The 21,874-nt window shown below is 37.3% G+C and overlaps 1 protein-coding gene across 2 annotated transcripts in view; it reads left to right on the top strand.

Annotated features, from left to right (window-relative positions):
* The window catches only part of LOC120535854 (alpha-2-macroglobulin-like), a 193,887-nt gene that overhangs the window by 51,395 nt on the left and 120,618 nt on the right, over nucleotides 1-21,874 (top strand). For both annotated transcript variants that reach the window (XM_039763969.1, XM_039763970.1), the window contains exons 15-16: nucleotides 6,675-6,814; nucleotides 18,780-18,929. In XM_039763969.1, coding sequence (XP_039619903.1) covers nucleotides 6,675-6,814; nucleotides 18,780-18,929 — 290 coding nt within the window. The remainder of the gene's footprint in view (nucleotides 1-6,674; nucleotides 6,815-18,779; nucleotides 18,930-21,874) is intronic.

Below are 21,874 nucleotides of genomic sequence, written 5' to 3'. Positions count from 1 at the left end.
TTACACCTAAAGGAATCTATATATACAGCATCACTCTATTAGTTAGAAAAATAATAAAAACAATAAAAAATACACATTTCTATGTAAAAATAGTCAATACAAGTCTTATGGGCCAAAAATATATATATATTTTTTATTTTTTACTTTTTTTATAAAATGCACACAAACTATATACATTTCTTTTACAAACTGTTACAACACAGCTCAGCGTTTTTCCATGTGCCACTTGATGGCAGCAATCACTAGCAAGCAGAAAGCACAAGGGCGTGTCACATGTCGCTCTCTGCCATTAGACGTCTCCTGGGCCAATTGATTACTTTCATGCCGCGTACATGCATCTGTTATTTAATCGAGAGTATATTTACGTTTATCGGTACGTTTATTCATATTTAAAATGCGAAAAAACTTGGCGAAATCACAATAAACAACCACGCACCAACTCTGCAGACTGGCACAAATGCCACCTTCGCACAGCTCCGATCGTTTGTTTACAAGTTAGTATGGCAAGTTACATATCAAAATGCTCGGCTGCTCATTGGCTGTAAGTTTTGAGTGTCACTCACAGTGTCCAATCAAACTGGTAGATTCTACCAGGGTTTGGAGTTTACGTCATCGTTCAGCTGTCTGTGACACTCGTTGGCTATACGAGGTGCCAGTCAACCCCAGACCCGTCGTAATTGGCCAACTTAGGTGTCAATCAGAAGCTAACACTTCCGTGTTACATGCTGTAGCATGGTTATCGCCGACAGAAACAAATTACGTCTGATATGATCAATAGAAATGAAAAAAAATTACGTAGCTAGTCTCAAGTTATGAAACGTTTTCTGGAGTTTTTGTCCCTTTGAGGATATATCGTGTGTTTTGGACCTAATCGTTTTACTGGATTATATTCGCTGGAGCCTTACGGACAGAATGGGATCAATACTGCTCGGAAATATTGATGTTTGACTTGCAGGGGGTCTTCAAAGGTAGGGAAAGTCAACTCTTAAAAGTATGTACTTCTCTGTAAAAAAGACTTTAGTGTCAGTGCTGTGGTTGTTGTGTGTCAAAATGGTTTATATCATCGGTAAGATGAGACTTTGAAGTTTCATTTGATGGGTAGTATGTCGAGATGCATGGCAGATGGGCATGCACACATTACTGTAACGTTTTTAAAACGCTGTTATGTCCCGGGACCGGTACGTGTGCGCATTAAGGGTTAAGTAGTCCAGGGTAAATAGGACATCTATCATTGAAAACTGCTTTTCCCCTCTGTTTGTGAAAAAGCACCCTTTGTTTTAGTAGCATTCAGGGTGAAGGGGAAGTAAGTTTGAACTGGGATTCCAAGAGTCAACAAGTGTCTGCAATCTTCTTGAATACGAGTCAAAGGACCAGGGTTTGTGCAGTGATCATGGTCAAGGGCAGAGTTAAGCTAGAAATTATTATTCCAAAATGAAACATTGACTCACCCATATCCATATCAAGCAAGTATTACAAATATAGACAGTAAAAAAATAAATTTACAAATACTAAGTCACAGAGGAAATTAAAAGAACATATTAAGAACGGATCAACAAGATCAACGGATCAACCCCAAGCTCACAGCATACGTGTTCTGCGGTATATTATCAGCTAAACTGTCATCTATTTAGGCAGTTCCATGGGTTTGCAAAGAGTTAGGGAAAACATTATTTATCATCTGGTAGTATTATGCTAATTAACATTAGCCTGTTATTGTTAGAATCTTATCTGGCACTAAAAGTGAGGCTTGTGTTCCTCCTGATTCAGGAATAACATTAAATATTGGAGTTTAGAATATTAACTAGACTGGTAGTCTTGATGGTGAGGACACAATAATTAAATAAATAAAGTTAATTATGAAGTAAATAATCACATGAAAAAGTGGAGCTATAAAGGAGTTATTACAATTTGAAAAACTGATGTATAAAAAACATTGATAGGTGACAAAATCAGCATGAACAGAAACCTTTTTGAAATAAACAATAAGCTTTTTTGACATGTGCAGTCTGGAATAGTCTGAATATGTCTTAAAAAGTTCATTTTTAAATAAAACTTGCAAAAGACATATTAAAAATATTAAAACTGAGTACCATTTAATGATATCAAATAGTGTTAAGCATTATCAAGCATTGGGTTCTGTTTATAAGGTTTATTTAATTTAGTTATAAGCAAAATGATTGGCTGCATTTTGCTTTGAAATTAACAATAGTTTGATACAGCTTTAAGAATTAGAATGCAAGACAAACCTATACACTTAATAACAAATGTTGCTGTTTCAATAGGAGCATCTTGGATCTCTGTTTTATTTTGACCTTTTGACAAGAAACCCCTGGACAGGGAAATATACCACCTATATTGAAAATGAACAGTGCCTACTTGCTAACTAAACAGATATAATCTAAGATATTTTAGCATATGGACCTGTGCCTAAATCCAATGATTCTGACAAACTGAAGGGTCTCAACTTAATTGTCAAACTTTCTGCAGGTGCTATGGATCTTGTAATGGAGAGTGCAAAAGATTCTATAATATTTACTCCGTAATGGTCAATATGACAGAGATCTAGCGCCTGTGTCCACAGTGTTAATCAAACATAGGACATGATGTTCAAAATTCACCTATGGTTTTTCAGAAGAAATAGGACAAGTGCAGCGTGTGTTCAGTATTCTCTTTTCTGTATTAACTATTCAAAATGACCATACTCCCGAGACCTTAGGCTTTTTTATGTAGAAGTACATTTCACAGACCTGAATAAGATACAATAATCAAAATGCTCTTGACACAAAACAGGATAAAGCAGGAGGGTGCGGGCTGGGAGTGGGAGTCTGGGTGGGGCCGACACCTATCAAAATGTTCTTGACACTTACCTCGGACATTCCTGGCAGAGGGGTGGGAGTCTCTTTTTAAAGAGTCTTTGCTTCCCAAGCAGCCAGGATTTACCGGGCTATAAAAAACTTTTTCAGCGACACTTGTGTCCTCTTAGAATCCGAGTTCAAACTTACATCCCCTTCACCCTGAATGCTACTAAAACAAAGGGTGCTTTTTCACAAACAGAGGGGAAAGCAGTTTTCAATGATAGATGTCCTATTTACCCTGGACTACTTAAAAGAAAGAATAAACCTCACAGTTTTAGTAAAATTTTAATCCTTGTGCTAACACATATAATAGATATTATGTAACTATTCACTAAAACATTTTCCATCCTGATTTGCCTAACGTGTCCAAAATAAGCCTAATCATCATCAGCCCTGTAGAGTATAGGTTCATATAACATACTATAACCGTTCTTATTTATCAGGGGCTCATAACTGGTGTAAAATGGAAGGCTATTACCAAGCCTTAACAGAATTTCTAAAACTTTGTATTATAAAAAGCACCCTGAGTACCAAACTGGTTATAGCATGTTGATGAAAATGCTGTTTTAAAATAAAGCCTGAACAAGATAACTGTTTTCTATTCAACATATAAAATATTTAGTAAATAAAGAGAGACTAAATACAATTTATAACAAAAATGGAGCACCAGTGGACAGCTGAGTAACCAAGGAAAATCTAATTTATCTTGAAGTTTTACAAATAAACCCCTACAACCTAAATCTACGAAGATGAAGGGCCAGTTGCAGTGGTGAGATGGTTCCAAAGCTGACATATTGGTTGAAATGGTAAATTCAGAGCAGAGCTTTTACAAGTGAGTAGTCTGGATTTTTACACCATATGTTTAAGTTACTACTGTCACAGAAACTTACAAAATGTAGGTATAACAGTTAAAAACCTAAAGAGAATAATGAGTGGAGTGTAAGCAAAAAGTTCTGATCCACCAAAAAATAAGATTTACTGAACAATGCACAAGATGGAAAATGGTGGTACCAGATTTATAAAAAGAAAGTGAAATCCTGATCCTCAATAGACCCTGACTAGTACCGTGTTAATATATTGGATACTCTGTGCCCGGTGGAATAGCTTAAAACACACCCCAGTAACACACGCACTCAACCCTCCGCTGAAGAAGCCTTGTTGTGCCTTTAAAAAACACAGGGGAAAAAAAAGCCCTTTTAAATCAGAAAGGAGGGTTTCTTGGAGCCCTATTAAGCACGGCCATTCCTTTCATTACTTTTTTAATAGGTTCGAGGGTATAAATATGAGTACACACGCAAGATGTACCTAGTACCTTGAAAAAAAAAAAGACAGAAAGCTCCAGCTGCCAGTGACTTTTAAAACGCTATGGAAAGTTAACTGGATAAACAAATGAAATTCATACTTGAACGCGGTGACTTGAGCACCGATGCAAAATGAATACTTTACATGTCCGTCTTGCAAAGATACCTTACCTTTGTGACAAAAGCGGATAAAGAAACAGGTACCACAAAAAAATGTATACATACAAACTTTTTAAAATCTAAAGACGTAAATATAAACAGACAGCCTGGTCTCAGGTTCCCTGTGTATTAAGATATAATCTCATACATACAGGTATACAGTATATTATAATAATCAATTACTGCATGATTTAACAAATACATTTGATATGTCTAAAAATCATCCGGACTTTGGGGCTACTAGGCTGTATTAAAATAATTACATTTCATTTAGAGGAATGAATGAAAACACAGTTGCAGTAAGCTCCTGGTCCCTGTTCAGGGTTAAATCAATCTGTCTCCAACCGGTTGTAACAAACAAGAGTTTATAAAGTAAAAATGTTTGGTTATCTCAGACTTTTAAAAACATGCGGCCCCGTGCAGAGAACACACATCTACAGTAAGAGTCCGATTCGAACATGTACGCATTTCACAAATGGGCCCTTCTGTATGTAGTTCAGAATACTGACCTCTTATTATGTCAGAGCTAATACAATCCCTACCTGCGCTTTTAAGCCACTCCTGAATATTCTCAGAGAAGAGGCTCTGTTTGAATTTCCAGATGCCAAGACAAAACTTAATTGCTTGGATTACCCATTTTGGTAACAGAAAAAACTACTATTGTTGAACATAATAATTAATGGTAACCTATGAGTATTTTTTAATTTAAAGCCCCAGCCCCTCTCATTTTAAACAGCTATAATTTTTTAAAAAGGGAGTTACCAGAGAATCAACTTGGAAATATTAATATTAAGGATAAAATATAAGGATTCAGCTATCCGTTTTTTTAAAACATGCTTGTTTGGCACATATAATAATCAAAAATATTCCATACCGTGATATTAACTACCGTGACTCCCGAGAGAATAGAATGTATGAAGAATAGTTATATTTCATTTAGTCCTATCCATAAATAAAAGAAATTATTTTTCTAAGAATATCATGAAGACGCCGGGAGCTATGTGCTTTGGAAAGAGTTTAAAAAGCAAGCACCATCCCCCACCATCACAGAAAGTTTTCCCAGCTTATGCTTTGTTTGATTATCTGGGAGTGACTGAACTGCTGGAGTTTTAGAGTGGAAATAATAGATTGTTATTTGGAACACATGCATTTTATGTGTGTTCCATTTCTACATTAATCTGTGTAAACACATTGTTAAAACAGAAACTTTTTCATATTTTAGTAATAAATGTTACAAAATGTAGGCATAAACTATAGAATGTGTAAAACCTGATTTCCAAAGATCAAATAACTTTCAGAAAAGGTTCAAGAATGATACAACAGCTTCCGTGGCGTAGCACTAAGATTTGCTGTCTCAGAACGGAGTAGGCCTGCCATGCCTCAGAGAGCCGACTTTGATTCCCCGCTGGGGGCAAAAGTGTTATTTTCACTTCCACTCCCCTAACCTTCCTCCTCTCCCTCTGCCTCCATACACTCCTTGCCCCTCTTCTTCTCCTTCTGCCAACAATAGCCCAATTTCCTCTAGCACCCTGTTGGCTAACAGTATTGGTGGCACATTTTGTTAACCCAGGCCTCGACTAATTTTTGAATGGAAATCTGTATTGTTGTCTGTATATTGATCTTTTAAAATTTTACACAAGGTGTCCCTTTTGATGTAATCCTATTATTTTCTCTGATATAATGCTGATTTAGTTTTATAGTTACATACAGAATAAATCAGAAGTACTTACTCTAAAAATGTATGTAATGAATTGAAATCACTGTTAAGATTCAGTGGCAATATTAGTCTGTAAATTCCCAGAACTCCTTTTGATTTTTTGTCAATTTTAATACTGTAGTATTGAATTATATGTACCCAGATCCAAATAATAGGTAAAGGATACTTGAGTGAAGACATAACACCAAGTTGTAAAAATTACTTATTTTCATATAAAGCCATCAGCATTCAGTGTTATTATGTTGAAATGGATCTAAGGAGTCTTGGAACTCCACTGAATTACATTTATGAAAGTGACAGGCACATAAAAATAAACAGAATTAGGGACAGTAGTGAACTTTCCCAAAAGTACCCATTTTATCAAAACTCAACATAAATCTTAAGTATCAAACCCTATAGGTAATCATGAACAACAAAATAAGGATGCTTTGCTGTCTCAGGTCATAATGAAGGATGCGTGTTTCATTGCATTCGAAAAGGCTCTAGTTAATCACTACAAACTCAAGCAATGATACCAGAAAGGTTAGTTTAAGTTGCAGCACCATAAGTTGCAGCACCAGCTCATTTATTTATAATATCCTGATGTTCTTTATGCTTTTGTTTTACATGTTTGAATCGATGGACTAAAATATGCACCATTAGAGGGATCATTTGATTTCACTTTTCCTGTCACATCCAGTGTCTCACCATTTGCTCAAGTTCTTATTTACACTATTTTCCCAAGTGGAGGGATGATTGCAGATAGTAACAATTTTAAAGTTCAAAAATGTTTTAAGAACAAGGTAAGTGCATGTTAAATTATACCAACATTAACCAATATGTTTTGTAATGTGGGCAGTGATGCTTAATGGCATAGCATTTACTTTGGCATCTAACATTATTTTTGTCTTACGGTTAAGTCAATAAATATTGAAGATAACTGAAGACCAAGTAAGGAGACAGCTGAGGAAACTACAGTATAAGCAGGAAAAGTTGTGGGACCACAGAGCATCAGTCCTTGAGTTCTTAAGGCCTGTGCTGCCCAACTTTTTGGTGTCCTCTGTCATCCTGTTCAGTCTGTCGCTAAGACTTCAGAACGTGCCACTGCTGTGGAAAACATCCTGCATTGCTCCTGTTTGAAAGAAGGCAGGCTCCTTTTAACCTAATGATCTATAGACCAGTGGCACATACATCTCCGATAAGGTTCTGTAATGACTTCAGAAAACGTAATCACTGTTTGTACAGGCACTGCGGTGGGCTGGCACCCTGCCCAGGGTTTGTTTCCTGCCTTGCACCCTGTGTTGGCTGGGATTGGCTCCAGCAGACCTTCGTGACCCTGTAGTTTGCATATAAGGAGTTGAATAATGGATGGATGTTTGTACAGGCATCTGAGGCTGCCCTGTTACACAGCTATCGTAGCACAAGTTCTTCTGTCTTTGGTTCACTTTTTCTAAGTTGATTCTTTTTATAATTACTGGTTAATTTTCTGCTATAGTTATCACTTGTCCACAAGAATTACTCTTTATCCTAAAGTGTTTGTATTTGATATTAGCAATTCCTTGGGAAAATTGAGGTTAATGTTTTGAATGGGCAGCACGGTGGTGCAGTGGTAGTGCTGCTGCCTCACAGTAAGGAGACCTGGGTTTGCTTCCCGAGTCCTTCCTGCGTGGAGTTTGCATGTTCTCCCCATGTCTGTGTGGGTTTCCTCCCCGTGCTCCGGTTTCCTCCCACAGTCCAAAGACATGCAGGTTAGGTGCACTGGCGATCCTAAATTGTCCCTAGTGTGTGCTTGGTGTGTGTGTGTGTGCCCTGTGGTGGGCTGGCGCCCTGCCCGGGGTTTGTTCCTGCACCCTGTGTTGGCTGGGATTGGCTCCAGCAGACCCCTGTGAACCTGTATTAGGAAATAGCAGGTTGGATAATGAATGGATGGATGTTTTGAATGTTGGGGTGTTTTATATTTGGAGATCCTTTACAAATTATGCGTTATTTATGAAAGTTATATAAATATTTTTGGAAGCAAATATATTAGTTTGGCCATTTTAGTTTTTCATTATTTCAAGTATCTCTCTTATTAACTTTTTAGTAATTATTTACACTTTTCACACTAGCAAAATACCCGCACTTCACAGCGGTGAAGTACTGCCTTAAAATTTTTATTAAGAAGAAAAGTAAACCTTTTTAAACTGAGGGAAAATAAACTAATAATAGCAGAATCCCCTAGCTTCGCAGCATAGAAGTAGTGTGTTAAAGAAGTTATGAAAAAGAAAAGGAAACATTTTAAAAATAACATAACCTGATTGTCAATGTAATTGTTTTGTGACTGTTATGAGTGTTGCTGTCATCAAGGATTTGATTATCATTATTTCTTTCAGTCAGGTTCGTATTTGGAGGACGTGTTGTGTTCAAGTTACATTCCGTGTTTGTCATCCGTTGTAAAGATAACAGGTTTCATTCATCGAATTGTTCACTACCTAAATCGCTAAAGGAAAGGAGCCGCGTATTTTGAATGAAAAGGGAGAAGACAGCAAAGGAGCGGAAAAGTGAGAAGGAAAACTGTTTAAATAAAGAGCTTGGAAGGTGAATGGAAAGAAGCAGCCAGCGGTAAAGCAAGGAAGACTCCGCAATAAGGACGGTTGGGTGCACGTAGAAGGTGTAACAATAGGATTGTTAAGCCTTATGATAATGTTCCCACACGGAGTGTTTAGAGAGATGCATCGGGAGAAGTATAGAATAGGGAACCCCGTGTTCTGCTGTTCTCCTTCGACAGTTCTATGGCTCTGCATATTTGTATGCACCTCTCTAAACTTACATCACTGGTTCCGCACACGATTCGGTCACGTATAAGGGAACTTTTAATCTCCCCAGAATTGCACGTGCTTGCTAACACTCTCAGATCTGTGACGCAGTTGTCTATATTTTCTCCCCTTGCCTGATTTCTTGAAAAAAATCTGTACCTCTCTACAGTTTAGTTTATTTTTGGGTTGTAATGTTAATTAAATTTACGTTTCATCAAGCTCATGGTTAACTCATCAGGTCTTACATCACTGGTCAGCGCCTGACACAATTCTCTGCCGCTCTCTCCAATAAGATAACGGAATAATCTGATTTTAGTGTTTTCCTCTGCCTCCAGCATTGCAAGTTCTGTGAATAATCTGAACTCGTCCTTCTATGTTCTCCATGACTTCGCCAGGTCTTTAGCATTGAGGCTCAATGCCAGTGGCGGTCTCAGACCCTACATTTTCCTTTCGTGTTAGCGTCTCCGCGTCCTGAACTTTTAACAGCAAACTGGCGTGACTTTCGGCGCAGTTCCGTCACCTATGCTGCCACCATGTTTCTCTCTTGAGATTATTAAAAGGCACAGACTCACGCTTCCAGTTTATGTCTGTTTATTTCAGAGTAGTTAAAGCCAGAACAAAGTCAGTTCACGTGAGCCGCTCGGAGTACATGCATGGAAGGTTCTCAGCTGTGATTGTGCTATGTCATGCGATCTTGCGATGTCCACGGCTTTATTTAATGTTAGTTAAGACCCGGCACTTAAAAGTTTCTCTTGCACTTTCGCTGAGTTTGTCCCTGAATATTTTGCGGCAGCGTGTCTATTGGATAGCTGCTGACGGACAGCCTTATATGGGCAGGCACTCAATTACGTGGAAGGCGTGATGATGCAGGACGCAACTCCGCCTCACACAGCGACCGAGCTGCAGGCTATAGCCGTATATATGGACGAAAGTAGGTTTCAGTTATGACCGTTACACGTAGAATTTCAAAATGAAACCTGCCTAACTTTTGTAAGTAATCTGTAAGGAATGAGCCTGCCAAATTTCATCCTTCCACCTACACGGGAAGTTGGAGAATTAGTGATGAGTCAGTGACTGAGTGAGTGAGCGAGTCAGTCAGTCAGTGAGGGCTTTGCCTTTTATTAGTATAGATTACTTTCTGCCAATTAAGAAATGAAAGAAATGAGGTGAAATAAATGTAAATAATGTTACATTTTTAAGTCAGTCCTTTCTATTTCCCAAAAGTTAATTTGCTTAAGACTTAACCAGATTACTTTCATGAGCAGTAATTATTGTCAAGCAACAGTAGACTTGTAAAGGTGTATAAATGAATGTAAAGTGTATTTATAGTTTGAGGTGAAAAGTGTTACGTGGCAGGGTCTACTATCTTATTATACAGTTAGGTCCATAAATATTTGGACATAGACAACTTTTTTCTAATTTTGGTTCTGTACATTACCATAATGAATTTTAAATGAAACAACACAGATGCAGTTGAAGTGCTGACTTTCAGCTTTAATTCAGTGGGTTGAACAAAACGATTGCATAAAAATGTGAGGGAACTAAAGTATTTTTTAACACAATCCCTTTATTTCAGGGGCTCAAAAGTAATTGGACAAATTAAATAACTGGAAATAAAATGTTCATTTCTAATACTTGGTTGAAAACCCTTTGCTGGCAATGACAGCCTGAAGTCTTGAACTCATGGACATCACCAGATGCTGGGTTTCCTCCTTTTTAATGCTCTGCCAGGCCTTTACTGCAGCAGCTTTCAGTTGCTGTTTGTTTGTGGGCCTTTCTGTCTGAAGTTTAGTCTTCAACAAGTGAAATGCGTGCTCAATTGGGTAAAGATCAGGTGACTGACTTGGCCATTCAAGAATTTTACACTTATTTGCTTTAATAAACTCCTGGGTTGCTTTGGCTGTATGTTTTGGGTCATTGTCCATCTGTATCATGAAACGCAGCCCAATCAATTTGACTGCATTTAACTGGATTTGAGCAGACAGTATGTCTCTGAACACCTCAGAATTCATTCGGCTGCGTCTGTCCTGTGTCACATCATCAATAAACACTAATGTCCCAGTGCCACTGGCAGCCATGCACGCCCAAGCCATCACACTGCCTCCACCATGTTTTACAGATGATGTGGTATGCTTTGGATAATGAGCTGTTCCATGCCTTCTCCATACTTTTTTCTTGGCATCATTCTGGTAGAGGTTGATCTTGGTTTCATCTGTCCAAAGAATGTTTTTCCAGAACTGTGCTGGCTTTTTTAGATGTTCTTTAGCAAAGTCCAATCTAGCCTTTCTATTCTTGAGGCTTATGAGTGGCTTGCACCTTGCAGTGCACCCTCTGTATTTACTTTCATGCAGTCTTTTCTTTATGGTAGACTTGGATATCAATACGCCTACCCCCTGGAGAGTGTTGTTTACTTGGTTGGCTGTTGTGAAGGGGTTTCTCTTCACCATGGAAATGATTCTGCTATCATCCACCACTGTTGTCTTCCGTGGACATCCAGGTCTTTTTGCGTTGCTGAGTTCACCAATGCTTGCTTTCTTTCTCAGGATGTACCAAACTGTAGATTTTGCCACTCGTAATATTGTAGCAATTTCTCGGATGGGTTTTTTCTGTTTTCGCAGCTTAAGGATGGCTTCTTTTACCAGCATGGAGAGCTCCTTTGACCGCATGTTGTCTGTTCACAGCAAAATCTTCCACATGCAAGCACCACACCTCAAATCAACTCCAGGCCTTTTATCTGCTTAATTGATAATGACATAACGACGGACTTGCCCACACCTGCCCATGAAATATCCTTTGAGTCAATTGTCCAATTATTTTTGAGCCCCTGAAATGAAGGGATTGCGTTAAAAAATGCTTTAGTTGCCTCACATTTTTATGCAATCATTTTGTTCACCACACTGAATTAAAGCTGAAAGTCTGCACTTCAACTGCATCTGAGTTGTTTCATTTAAAATTCATTGTGGTAATGTACAGAACCAGAATTAGAAAAAAAGTTGTCTCTGTCCAAATATTTATGGACCTAACTGTATGTGATTGCGCCTACCTCCTTTCTACCCAGACAAAGAGAAAGGTAGCCTCATGGTTACCACTCATATATTTTTAAAGGCGAGAAGCCTATGAAAAGCTGTGGTACTTTTCCTAATCAAATAAAACATGCATAATCTATTAAGTTCATTTTTCTGTAATTGTTCTTGCACATTCTGTTGATGCTGCTTCTGTGCTTCTGTGTGCTGTCAAGTTTCAATTCAATGTGTAAATTCTAGCTGGTTTAACAACCTGCTGACCTCCATCTGAACTGCCAGCTCCCTCAATGTGTTTGAGAAGTGTTTGAAGACTGTTTTGTTATGTGAATTTCTGATAATGGCAATGATAGGTTTTTGTAATTAAGGAACTGCAAAACACTTGTTTTTTGTTTTGAGCTATTCATTTGTAATGATCAATTTTATAACACTTCTTCCAAAACAGTCCCCAGACTAATTGTTCTGCCCCACATGTTGTTAGCTGTTAGCTATTTGTTTAACTGTGCTCCCCCTTCATCTTGTTATTTATTAACACACCAGTCAGTCACGTCCCACACTCATAGTGGTGCTATAAAAGTCTATGAAACTCACGTAAAGCAAGTAGGTCCCATAATAAACATTTGAATACAATACACCCCATGTGTCTCACGTAGGAACCCCTTTATCTCTTGTTTCGGTCATGTCCAAAATGTATCTTTAGAGTATGTAAACCTTTGGGTCTGGTTAGTTGTAGTATGCAGCAATTTGAATCTCTGTCTACGCACTTCTCTTTGTCTTGATCCAAACATGGAAATCACTCACCTTGTAAGTGTCTTTTAAAGCTTTATTGTTTAATGTACACTGTCTGCTATGTATTGCTTTATAAATCATTCTTTATTGTCTTTGATTGTACACCTGTAAATGCCTCTATGTTTCTTTGTATATATTTCAGTTTACAAGAGGTACGTCCAGTAAAAGCCTTCAAGAAAGCTTGTTAACACCTTGTTGTTTTTTATGTAGATGTGCCGAGTTGTTTAAGCTCTCTGTGGCCGCATTGCATGGACAGCGCGGAGTGAGACAGAAAACTAATGCTTAATTGACTATGTTGACCTCTTTTGTAAGTCACCATGGATAAAACCATCTGCCAAGAAAGAAACTGTTAAACTTTCACCAAGAGCAGAATAGCCTTGGGACACTGAGTAGTATAATATACTTTTGGAAAAAGAAATTTATGGTTGTGAACCATGTTTTTCTGGGTCTCACTGAATTGCATTTTTTCTGTTGCCTTTAAGAAAAGAGGTACAATATTGCAAGGAGAGAGAATATGGCCATCAGATGACGGACAGGCATGTGTACACAAAAGATAGGAAGATGAATGAAGGAAGCCCTACCACTGTTTAGAATGGATTTTTTGGAGAGCTGTGTGCTCTCTGTCTTTTGTAAATAGTTTTGGAAATCTTTTTTCCTTTTTCTTGATTTTGGACTGGGTGGAAAGGAGAAAGACAGAATTTGTTGTTCATTTAAATGTATCTATTTTTCTATCTCTGAGACTCTTTTTTTAATTGTTGTTGTTAAATGTCCTCAGAACTGTGTGTTTTTGCCAATGAGCTTAACAGATTTATTTTTTTTCTCATAATTGAACTCACTTTATGAGATCATCAATCACTGATCCGCTCCAGACACCTGGAGATTGGGTTGTGCCAGCAGTCACCAGGCACAGAGCATCACAAGATCAGGATTTAGAAAAAAAAATCTGGGGCAGAAAAGAGCAGAGGTGAAAAAAAAGTCGAAAAATAGAATTAGGCCAGTAGACTCAGATTAAGAGCAGCAAGAATAATCAAATTACCTTTAGCGGGCTTTTTAGCAACAATGAAACCAAAAACTAAAACCAGTTCCTTAAATAAAAGAAACAAAAGCAAATGCTCAGAAAGTTGTTTTGAATCTATCCAAAAGCAAGAATGACTCTTAAAGCATGCAGCCATCATAAATAGCTGGAAGGATATAGGTAAGTATAAGGTAAGTAGATGGCCCCAGAAGAAAATGCAGTTAGACAGCAGAGTGTCAGAGTGATGACAAGTTATAATAAAATTAAAAACAGATTCACAACAATTGGAATGTGCTAACCTTAGCAGTTCTACCCAAAATTGGGAGGAAACGTAATTGTTTGCATACTTCTAACTTTTTGTGTTATCAATCAATATAGTAATTTTAATCAGTAATAATTTTTGTATTTAAGCTTATGTCTCTGTTGATGCTTTTTTTGCAACTAATGACTGTGATCCAAGATGACTGGATTTCACTGTGTGCCAATTAATTAAATTCTATTCAGTTTATTTCTGTATAGTCCTCTTCACTGAGTGTAGGCTCAGAGCACTTCAACATTAGAACATTAAATAATTTGACAAATCAGAAGAGATATTTAATCCATCAAGCGTGTTTGTTTAGCTAATAGCTACGCTGTCCTAATACCTTTTCCAAATACATTACTTGTTTAAGGATGTCATTGTTTCTATTTCAACCACATGCCACAGTAGTTTGCTCCATATTTTTACAACTCATTGTGTAAAGAAGTGCTTCCTGGCTTTTGCCTAATTGCACTTTTCCTTAATTTCCACTAATGTCCTGGAGTATGTTATTCTCAGTTTACTTGATGGCAGGGCTCACCATTTCACTACCATTCATTTTTAAACTAAACACAATCAAACTGGTATGTAAAAGGTGTCCGAACAAGTAACTTAAAAATATTAACATGTCCTGGTTTTAACAGGCTGGCTGTCTAATAAAACTTTACTATGCAGCAAACATACCTCTGCTGATACAGGCAATGCTAGTACTCACAATGGGGCATCCCCCATTCTTTAATACACCCTAAATATAAAACTCTAAGGGGGACGCTTTCCCTCACTTTAGTTTCATATAGAGATAATTGCGCATGCATAAACTCCAGGCAATTGCCCTATTTGAGATTAAAATCTGGTCTCCCTGGGTATGTAATGTCAAATCTTGGATTAGCCTATACTTGAAAAGCCACTTCACAAAAACAATAAGTAGTCAGAATTTGCAATAGGCATGTGGAAGTCATACAAATCACAAAATTAGCAACTAACATTATAAACAGTGGAAAGAGACAGAGGAAGAGAAAGAGAATATGCAATGTCAAATCTTAAAATGATAACTGGATAGCCAACAGAGTACAATACAAGAACAGCAAGTGGTTCCTCAGCAGCATAAATTTGCAATATCAAATATTAACATCAAATAGAGATGATCAATCAACTATCTGCTTTAAGAAAGAGTCAAAGATAGAGGACAGAGTTGGGGAAAAATGTTTAAAAACATTGTTCTGGCATAGAATTCTTTTCACAGTATCTGGTATTTTAATTTATGAAGGAACTACAGTAGAGTCTCGCTTATCTGACATAAACGGGCCGGCAGAACGTTGGATAAGCGAAAATGTCAGATAATGGGAGGTGTTAAGAAAAACCCTATTAAACGTCAAACTATATTATAATTTTACACATTAAGAACCTAATACAGTGGCAGTCTTGGAACACTTACAAATTGGGTTATGACCAAAAAGTTCGCCAAACTTTTGCGTCTGTTCACGACCAGACACTCAGAATAGGAACAGCATCATGTGTTCAGTCTCTCCCTGTGCATTCCCTGTGCAGCGAGAGGGAGACACAGACAGACACACTCATGCGTGAGAGAAAGAGAGACACACGCACACACACACGCGAGAGAAAGAGAGAGACACACGCACACACATGCATAAGAGAGAGACGTATACACGCACACACGTGCGAGAGAGACACACACGCACGCACAATCGCGTGAGAGAGAGACACGCACGCACACACACACACCAGAGAGGGCTGGCCACATAATCCAGTGTAATCATGTTTTACAACAAAACAACATAAAAATTTAACTGAAAAAATGAACTTAGCAACAAAAAATAGACTACGCTCACGCAACGTGCAGTTCTTGTTGCCGATTGATGCATTTTTTTTTTTTCGGTGGGACGTCGGATAATGCAGAATGTTGGATAAGCGAAGGTCATATAAGCCAGACTCTACTGTACTACAAAAATAAAAAATAGGAACATAAATCGAAATCAAATGGAAATATATTTAAAAAATAAACAGAAAAACACATCTGCAGTCTTATTTGTTCACTAATTTGCTGACTTTATGCACTTCCAGAAAATTTACCTTCATTGCCAACTTAGTAATTGTATGAGGTACTTATTGCTTCATTACCAAATTAACTTTCCATTGCCCAAATGTTTTAACAGCAAAACTCTGCTTAGCAGTGTAAACTGTAGATAATCAGTTAGTGAATCAAAGAAGAGGTTTGTTTTAAAAAATGATTTTTCACTACTGTGTGAAGTGACAAGTAATTCTGTTGTCAACAAAATGCAAACACTTGAAAAGTACACTGATATGTTTTTCTTTTTTAATTTTTATTGATTTTATTAAAATCATATAACATTCCATACACATGACTCAGGTTTTACAAAAAAAAAGAAAAAGAAAAAAGGTTTGAAACAATTCAATCCCCACCCCAGAGAAAGAGAGCTAGGCCAGCAGTGTAAAACTTTATGCTAGTAAAGATAAGTAAATAGATAAATTAGTAAATGAATAAAGATACATGGAGTGAAAGAGGGGAGAGAACCTGCATCCTTGGTTTAAATGCTTATTCTACAATGTTATTGATTAGATCCTGCAAAGTTTTGAAAAAGTTTTGTACAGATCCTATAAGTGCAAATTTTATTTTTTCCAGTTTCAAATAGTATATAATATCAGTTACCCACTAACTTAGAATAGGAGCGTTAGGATTTTTCCAGTAGACCAAGGTAAGTCTATGTGCTAATAGTGTAGTAAAGGCAATTACAGTTTGTTTGTCCTTCTCCACTTTAAGCCCATCTGGGAGTACACCAAACACAGCTGTTAGTGGATTAGGAGGGATTGTGACACCAAGGCTGTCTGAAAGGCATTTAAAGATTTTGGTCTAAAATGATGTTAATTTGGTGCGCACCCAAAACATGTCCAGTGAAGCTGGAACTTGATTGCAGCGTTCGCAGGTTGGATCTTTTGGACAATTTTAAACAAGAGAGATGCACTTGATATATAATTTTGAGTTGAATAATTGTATGCTTTGTGCATATGGAGCTTGAGTGGATTCTGTGCATTGATACTTTCCACTCCTTTTCTGAAATGTTAAGAGATCCTTTTCCCACTGTTCTCTTGGATCTTTGAAAGGGAGGGACTGTAAAATAGTTTTATATATTACGGAAATGCTGTCTTAGTCCTCGAGACTGAGCAATATTTTTTCTGGCATAGAGGTAAGTGGGAGGTGAGGAAAATTGGGCAAGTTCTGTTTAACAAAGTTTCGAATTTGAAGGTAGTGAAAGAAATGTGTTGATGGAAAGTTAAATTTAGAGTGTAGTTGTTCATAGGATGTAAAGACGTTGTCTATGTACAGATCTCTAAGTGGCTTAATCCCGAATATTTTGAGGGTAGAAAAAGGTGGTTCTCGTGCAGAGGTGCCACAGATAAAAGCTTCTCTATCTTAAAATACTTCCTACATTGGTTCCATATTCTGATTTGAGTGAAGCACAATTGGGTTTTTAGTATATTGTTGATAACTTGTATTTAAGGGGGTGCAAAGCAAGGAATATAAAGAAGTACTGCAGGATTTTATTTCTATTGTGGACCACCTGTGTATGTTCATCTATTTGTGTCCATGTCCATGTTTTTATAGTTTGTATGTTTACAGCCCAGTAATACAATTGAAAGTTAGGTAGAGCCATGCCACCTTCCGCCTTGAGTCTTTGTAGGGTCACTCTTTGAATACGTGGATGTTTTGACTTCTAAATAAATGAGGTTATGGTTGAATCTGATTTCTTAAAAATGATCTATTGATGTATATTGGCATGTTTTGAAATGAAAAGAGAATCTTGGGAAGGATATTCATCTTAACAATGTTAATTCTTCAAGCTAAAGTGAATGAAGGGTTGACCATCTATGCAAGTCTTGCTTAATTGTTTCCATTCAGACAAAATTTTGTTGATAAAGAGTTTTATGTTTAATTGTGATGTTTACCGCTAGGTATTTAAACTGATCAGCGATGTTAAAAGAGAAGGTGTTCAATCTAATATTGTGTGCTTGAGAATTCACTAGGAAGTGCACACTTTTATTCAAATTGATTCTGAGACCAGAAATCTTTTGAAATACTGTAAGTGCTGTTAGGACCACAGGCACAGTATTTTGTGGATCTGATATATACTGTACCATATCATATGCATATAGAGCAACTTTCTGTTCAAGTCCTTCTCTGATAATCACCTTTATCTCATAAGCATTTCGACAATGAACTGCCTGTGGCTCAATGGTGATTGCAAAAAGCAGTGGTGACAAGGGAATACGTTTTTCACTCATCTGCTACCAATTAGTCATTTTAAGGAAAGGTTTTGTTTCCCATTGTTGTACATTACAACTTAACATTTTTTAATTAAGTGTTTATATAATAGTAAGTGCAAGGAAAAGCAGGAGCTAGTCATAAATGATATCAGACCGCAAGTTCAGTCTAGAATTAGGTTTTTAACTATCTGTTATGTTACATATGACTTAATTCAAAACTAATCCACATTCATTCCTATTTAGTGCCTTTCAGCCTTGCAGTTCACATTAGGTGAACAGAATATCATGACATTGCTAGAATTTGGACTGTAAATTGTTTCTTTCAAAGGACTGTATGAATGTGTTATATCTGCTGCTGTAGTAGTTTCAAATAAAATATTTGCTTTAATCAACTTTAACTTGATCCAAATTGTCAAATTAGAGACCTGCAAACTGTTTAGGACTAGCTGTTCCAAAAATATATCAAATTTTATTTTTGTAAATATAATTCTTGCTTTCTACATTTAATGTGTTATGTAAATATTTTACTGAATTCTTTTTTATATGCAGGTAAAACTGAGATTCTCTTCACCCCGTGAACTTCCTGGTGGTGACACGAACCTGCAACTGCAAGCTAAGCCGGGATCCTTGTGTTCTGTTCGCTCTGTCGATAAAAGTGTTTTGTTGATGGATTCCAGACGTGAACTGACTGCAGATGAGGTATGTCGATTAGTCATTACAGATAGACAATGGGAGTGCAAAGAAAATTTACCAAATTCTGCAAAACAAAGAAAATCATTACATAGCTAATTAATAACCCTTTTGCAACTTAGTTGCTTATATTGTCATGGTTATATTTATCTGATTTGGTACATAACACAGGTTTGTACTTGATACACACACACACACATATTTACAAACTGCATACAGTATGAGTGTGTGTGTATGTATATACAGTATATATATGTACTGTATATACAGTGTAAATATACATATACAGTAAATAGTAAAACCTTGATTATCCATCAGGGGTCAGGGCTGAGGCCGTGACATATAAGAGAAAAGACGAATAACAGAAAAGATACCTTAAAAGTGATAAACAGTAAATTAGTTTAGCAAATAGTCAGATTTATCCATCCATCCTCCAACCCACTACTACAGGGTCATGAGGGCCTGATGGAGCCAATCCCAGCCAATACAGGGCGCAAGGCAGGAAACAAACCCTAGGCAGGGTGCCAGCCCACCACAGGGCACACACACCCTCACACCAAGCACACACTGGGGTCAATTTAGCATCGTCAATGCACCTAACCTTTGGGAGGAAATCCACGCAGACACGGTGAGAACATGCAAACTCCATGCAGGGAGGACCCGGGAAGTGAACCCAGGTCTCCTTACTGCGAGGCAGCAGCACTACCCACTGTGCCACCGTGCCACCCTAATCAGATTTATTTACAAAACAAAACTATATTAACAAAATATAATATAGTTTTAACAAAATTCATTAATTCACATAATATTGAAACGACCAGTGTAATAATAAGCAAATACATCTCAGAGGTACTGGAGTTTTCTATTTTACTTGAAGTCTTTGATCCATAACAAATGGTACCCTGTCTTATATGCCGTTATCTGGGTTATGAAGCATACCTCCAAAACAATAAAAGAAAGCTTTCCCTACCAATCAGTGTATTTCCTGTCACTTACATTCTTTTTTCTTTATATTGCAAATACTCCTACTTATTGTCTCCTGACTCCCTACTGAAAACACTGCACCTTCCTTTTTCTTCTAACTTCTCCTGTCACTCATCTCCTAAGAGGCGTGTTCGTCCCTTACAGAACTGAAGCCTTTCACCCAGTTCCATTACTTACAGCATTCATTGCACCCTTTCTGCTCCTGTACAGCACATCACAAGCTGCCTGCATGTAAAAAAACATAATATAACAAGAATTTAAAAAGAAAATTACAATACAGAACATTAACATTAATACAGAACAATATTACCATCAGTGGTTTCTATTTTTGACACATTTTTCAATTTTGTTGCCATCATGCTTTACAGTATGTCATTCATTGTTCTTCTTTCTATGTAAATTGAAGCTATACTTGAAACACTTTTGCCATTTCGTAAATGTTTAGTAATTTCAATTTTTGTGATAATTCCAACACTACACACATACGTATATTGGCCATAACAATGTATAGTAGATTATAACAAAAGAGACAAATTACAAAACGCTATTAAAACTGAAGGAACGTAACTGACAATGTGATGCCTGGGAAGAACACTATGTGCTAGCACAAGGGAAAGTTGTTCCAAAGCTCACAGAGTACTGTACAGTAGTAGCAGTACATTAATAGGTAGAAGCTGGTGTGTGCAATGTTTTTTTGCTTTGGCGGTTAATTGGAGACCGACGGTTAATCAAGTGATGGATAATCGAGGTTTTACTGCACATAAATCATTATTGTTGCATATTTATTTACTATGCTGTTTATGATATCTTTGCATGTTTATTGCTATTGTTTACCATCATTGTCTCTTTATGGTGTTGTACCATGTCAAATATGGTCCTGTCATTATGTGTTAGATAATTTTGCACAAGAACCCAGTTATACATTTAATTGCACTATATAGTTTAGTAAAGGTAAATTGATTTTAGATTTTTTTTTTCATTAAGTAATTAGTGTACAAATGGAGGAAATTCAAGACCATTGTTACCCTCCCCAGGAGTGGTCGACCAACAAAGATCACTCCAAGAGCAAGGCGTGTAATAGTCGGTGAGGTCACAAAGGACCCCAGGGTAACTTCTAAGCAATTGAAGGCCTCTCTCACATTGGCTAATGTTCATGTTCATGAGTCCACCATCAGGAGAACACTGAACAGCAATGGTGTGCATGGCAGGGTTGCAAGGAGAAAGCCACTGCTCTCCAAAAAAAACATTGCTGCTCGTCTGCAATTTGCTAAAGATCACATGGACAAACCAGAAGGCTATTGGAAGAATGTTTTGTGGATGGATGAGACCAAAATAGACCTTTTTGGTTTAAATGAAAAGCGTTATGTTTGGAGAAAGGAAAACACTGCATTGCAGCATAAGAACCTTATCCCATCTGTGAAACATGGTGGTGGTAGTATCATGGTTTGGGCCTGTTTTGCTGCATCTGGGCCAGGACAGCTTGCCTTCATTGATGGAACAATGAATTCTGAATTATATCTGAGAATTCTAAAGGAAAATGTCAGGACATCTGTCCATGAACTGAATCTCAAGAGAAGGTGGGTCATGCAGCAAGACAATGACCCTAAGCACACAAGTCATTCTACCAAAGAATGGTTAAAGAAGAATAAAGTTAATGTCTTGGAATGGCCAAGTCAAAGTCCTGACCTTAATCCAATCGAAATGTTGTGGAAGGTTCTGAAGCAAGCAGTTAATGTGAGGAAACCCACCAACATCCCAGAGTTGAAGCTGTTCTGTACAGAGCAATGGGCTATAATCCCTCCAAGCCAGTGTGCAGGAATGATCACTAGTTACCGGAAATGTTTAGTTGCAGTTATTGCTGCAAAAGGGGGGCCACACCAGAAACTGAAAGCAAAGGTTCACATACTTTTGCCACCCACAAATATGTAATATTCGATCATTTTCCTTAATAAATAAATGACTGGAATATA

The sequence above is a fragment of the Polypterus senegalus genome, chromosome 9 (assembly GCF_016835505.1).
Source record: "Polypterus senegalus isolate Bchr_013 chromosome 9, ASM1683550v1, whole genome shotgun sequence".
NCBI lineage: Eukaryota > Metazoa > Chordata > Cladistia > Polypteriformes > Polypteridae > Polypterus > Polypterus senegalus.
This window is presented reverse-complemented; position numbering and strand designations above follow the sequence as displayed.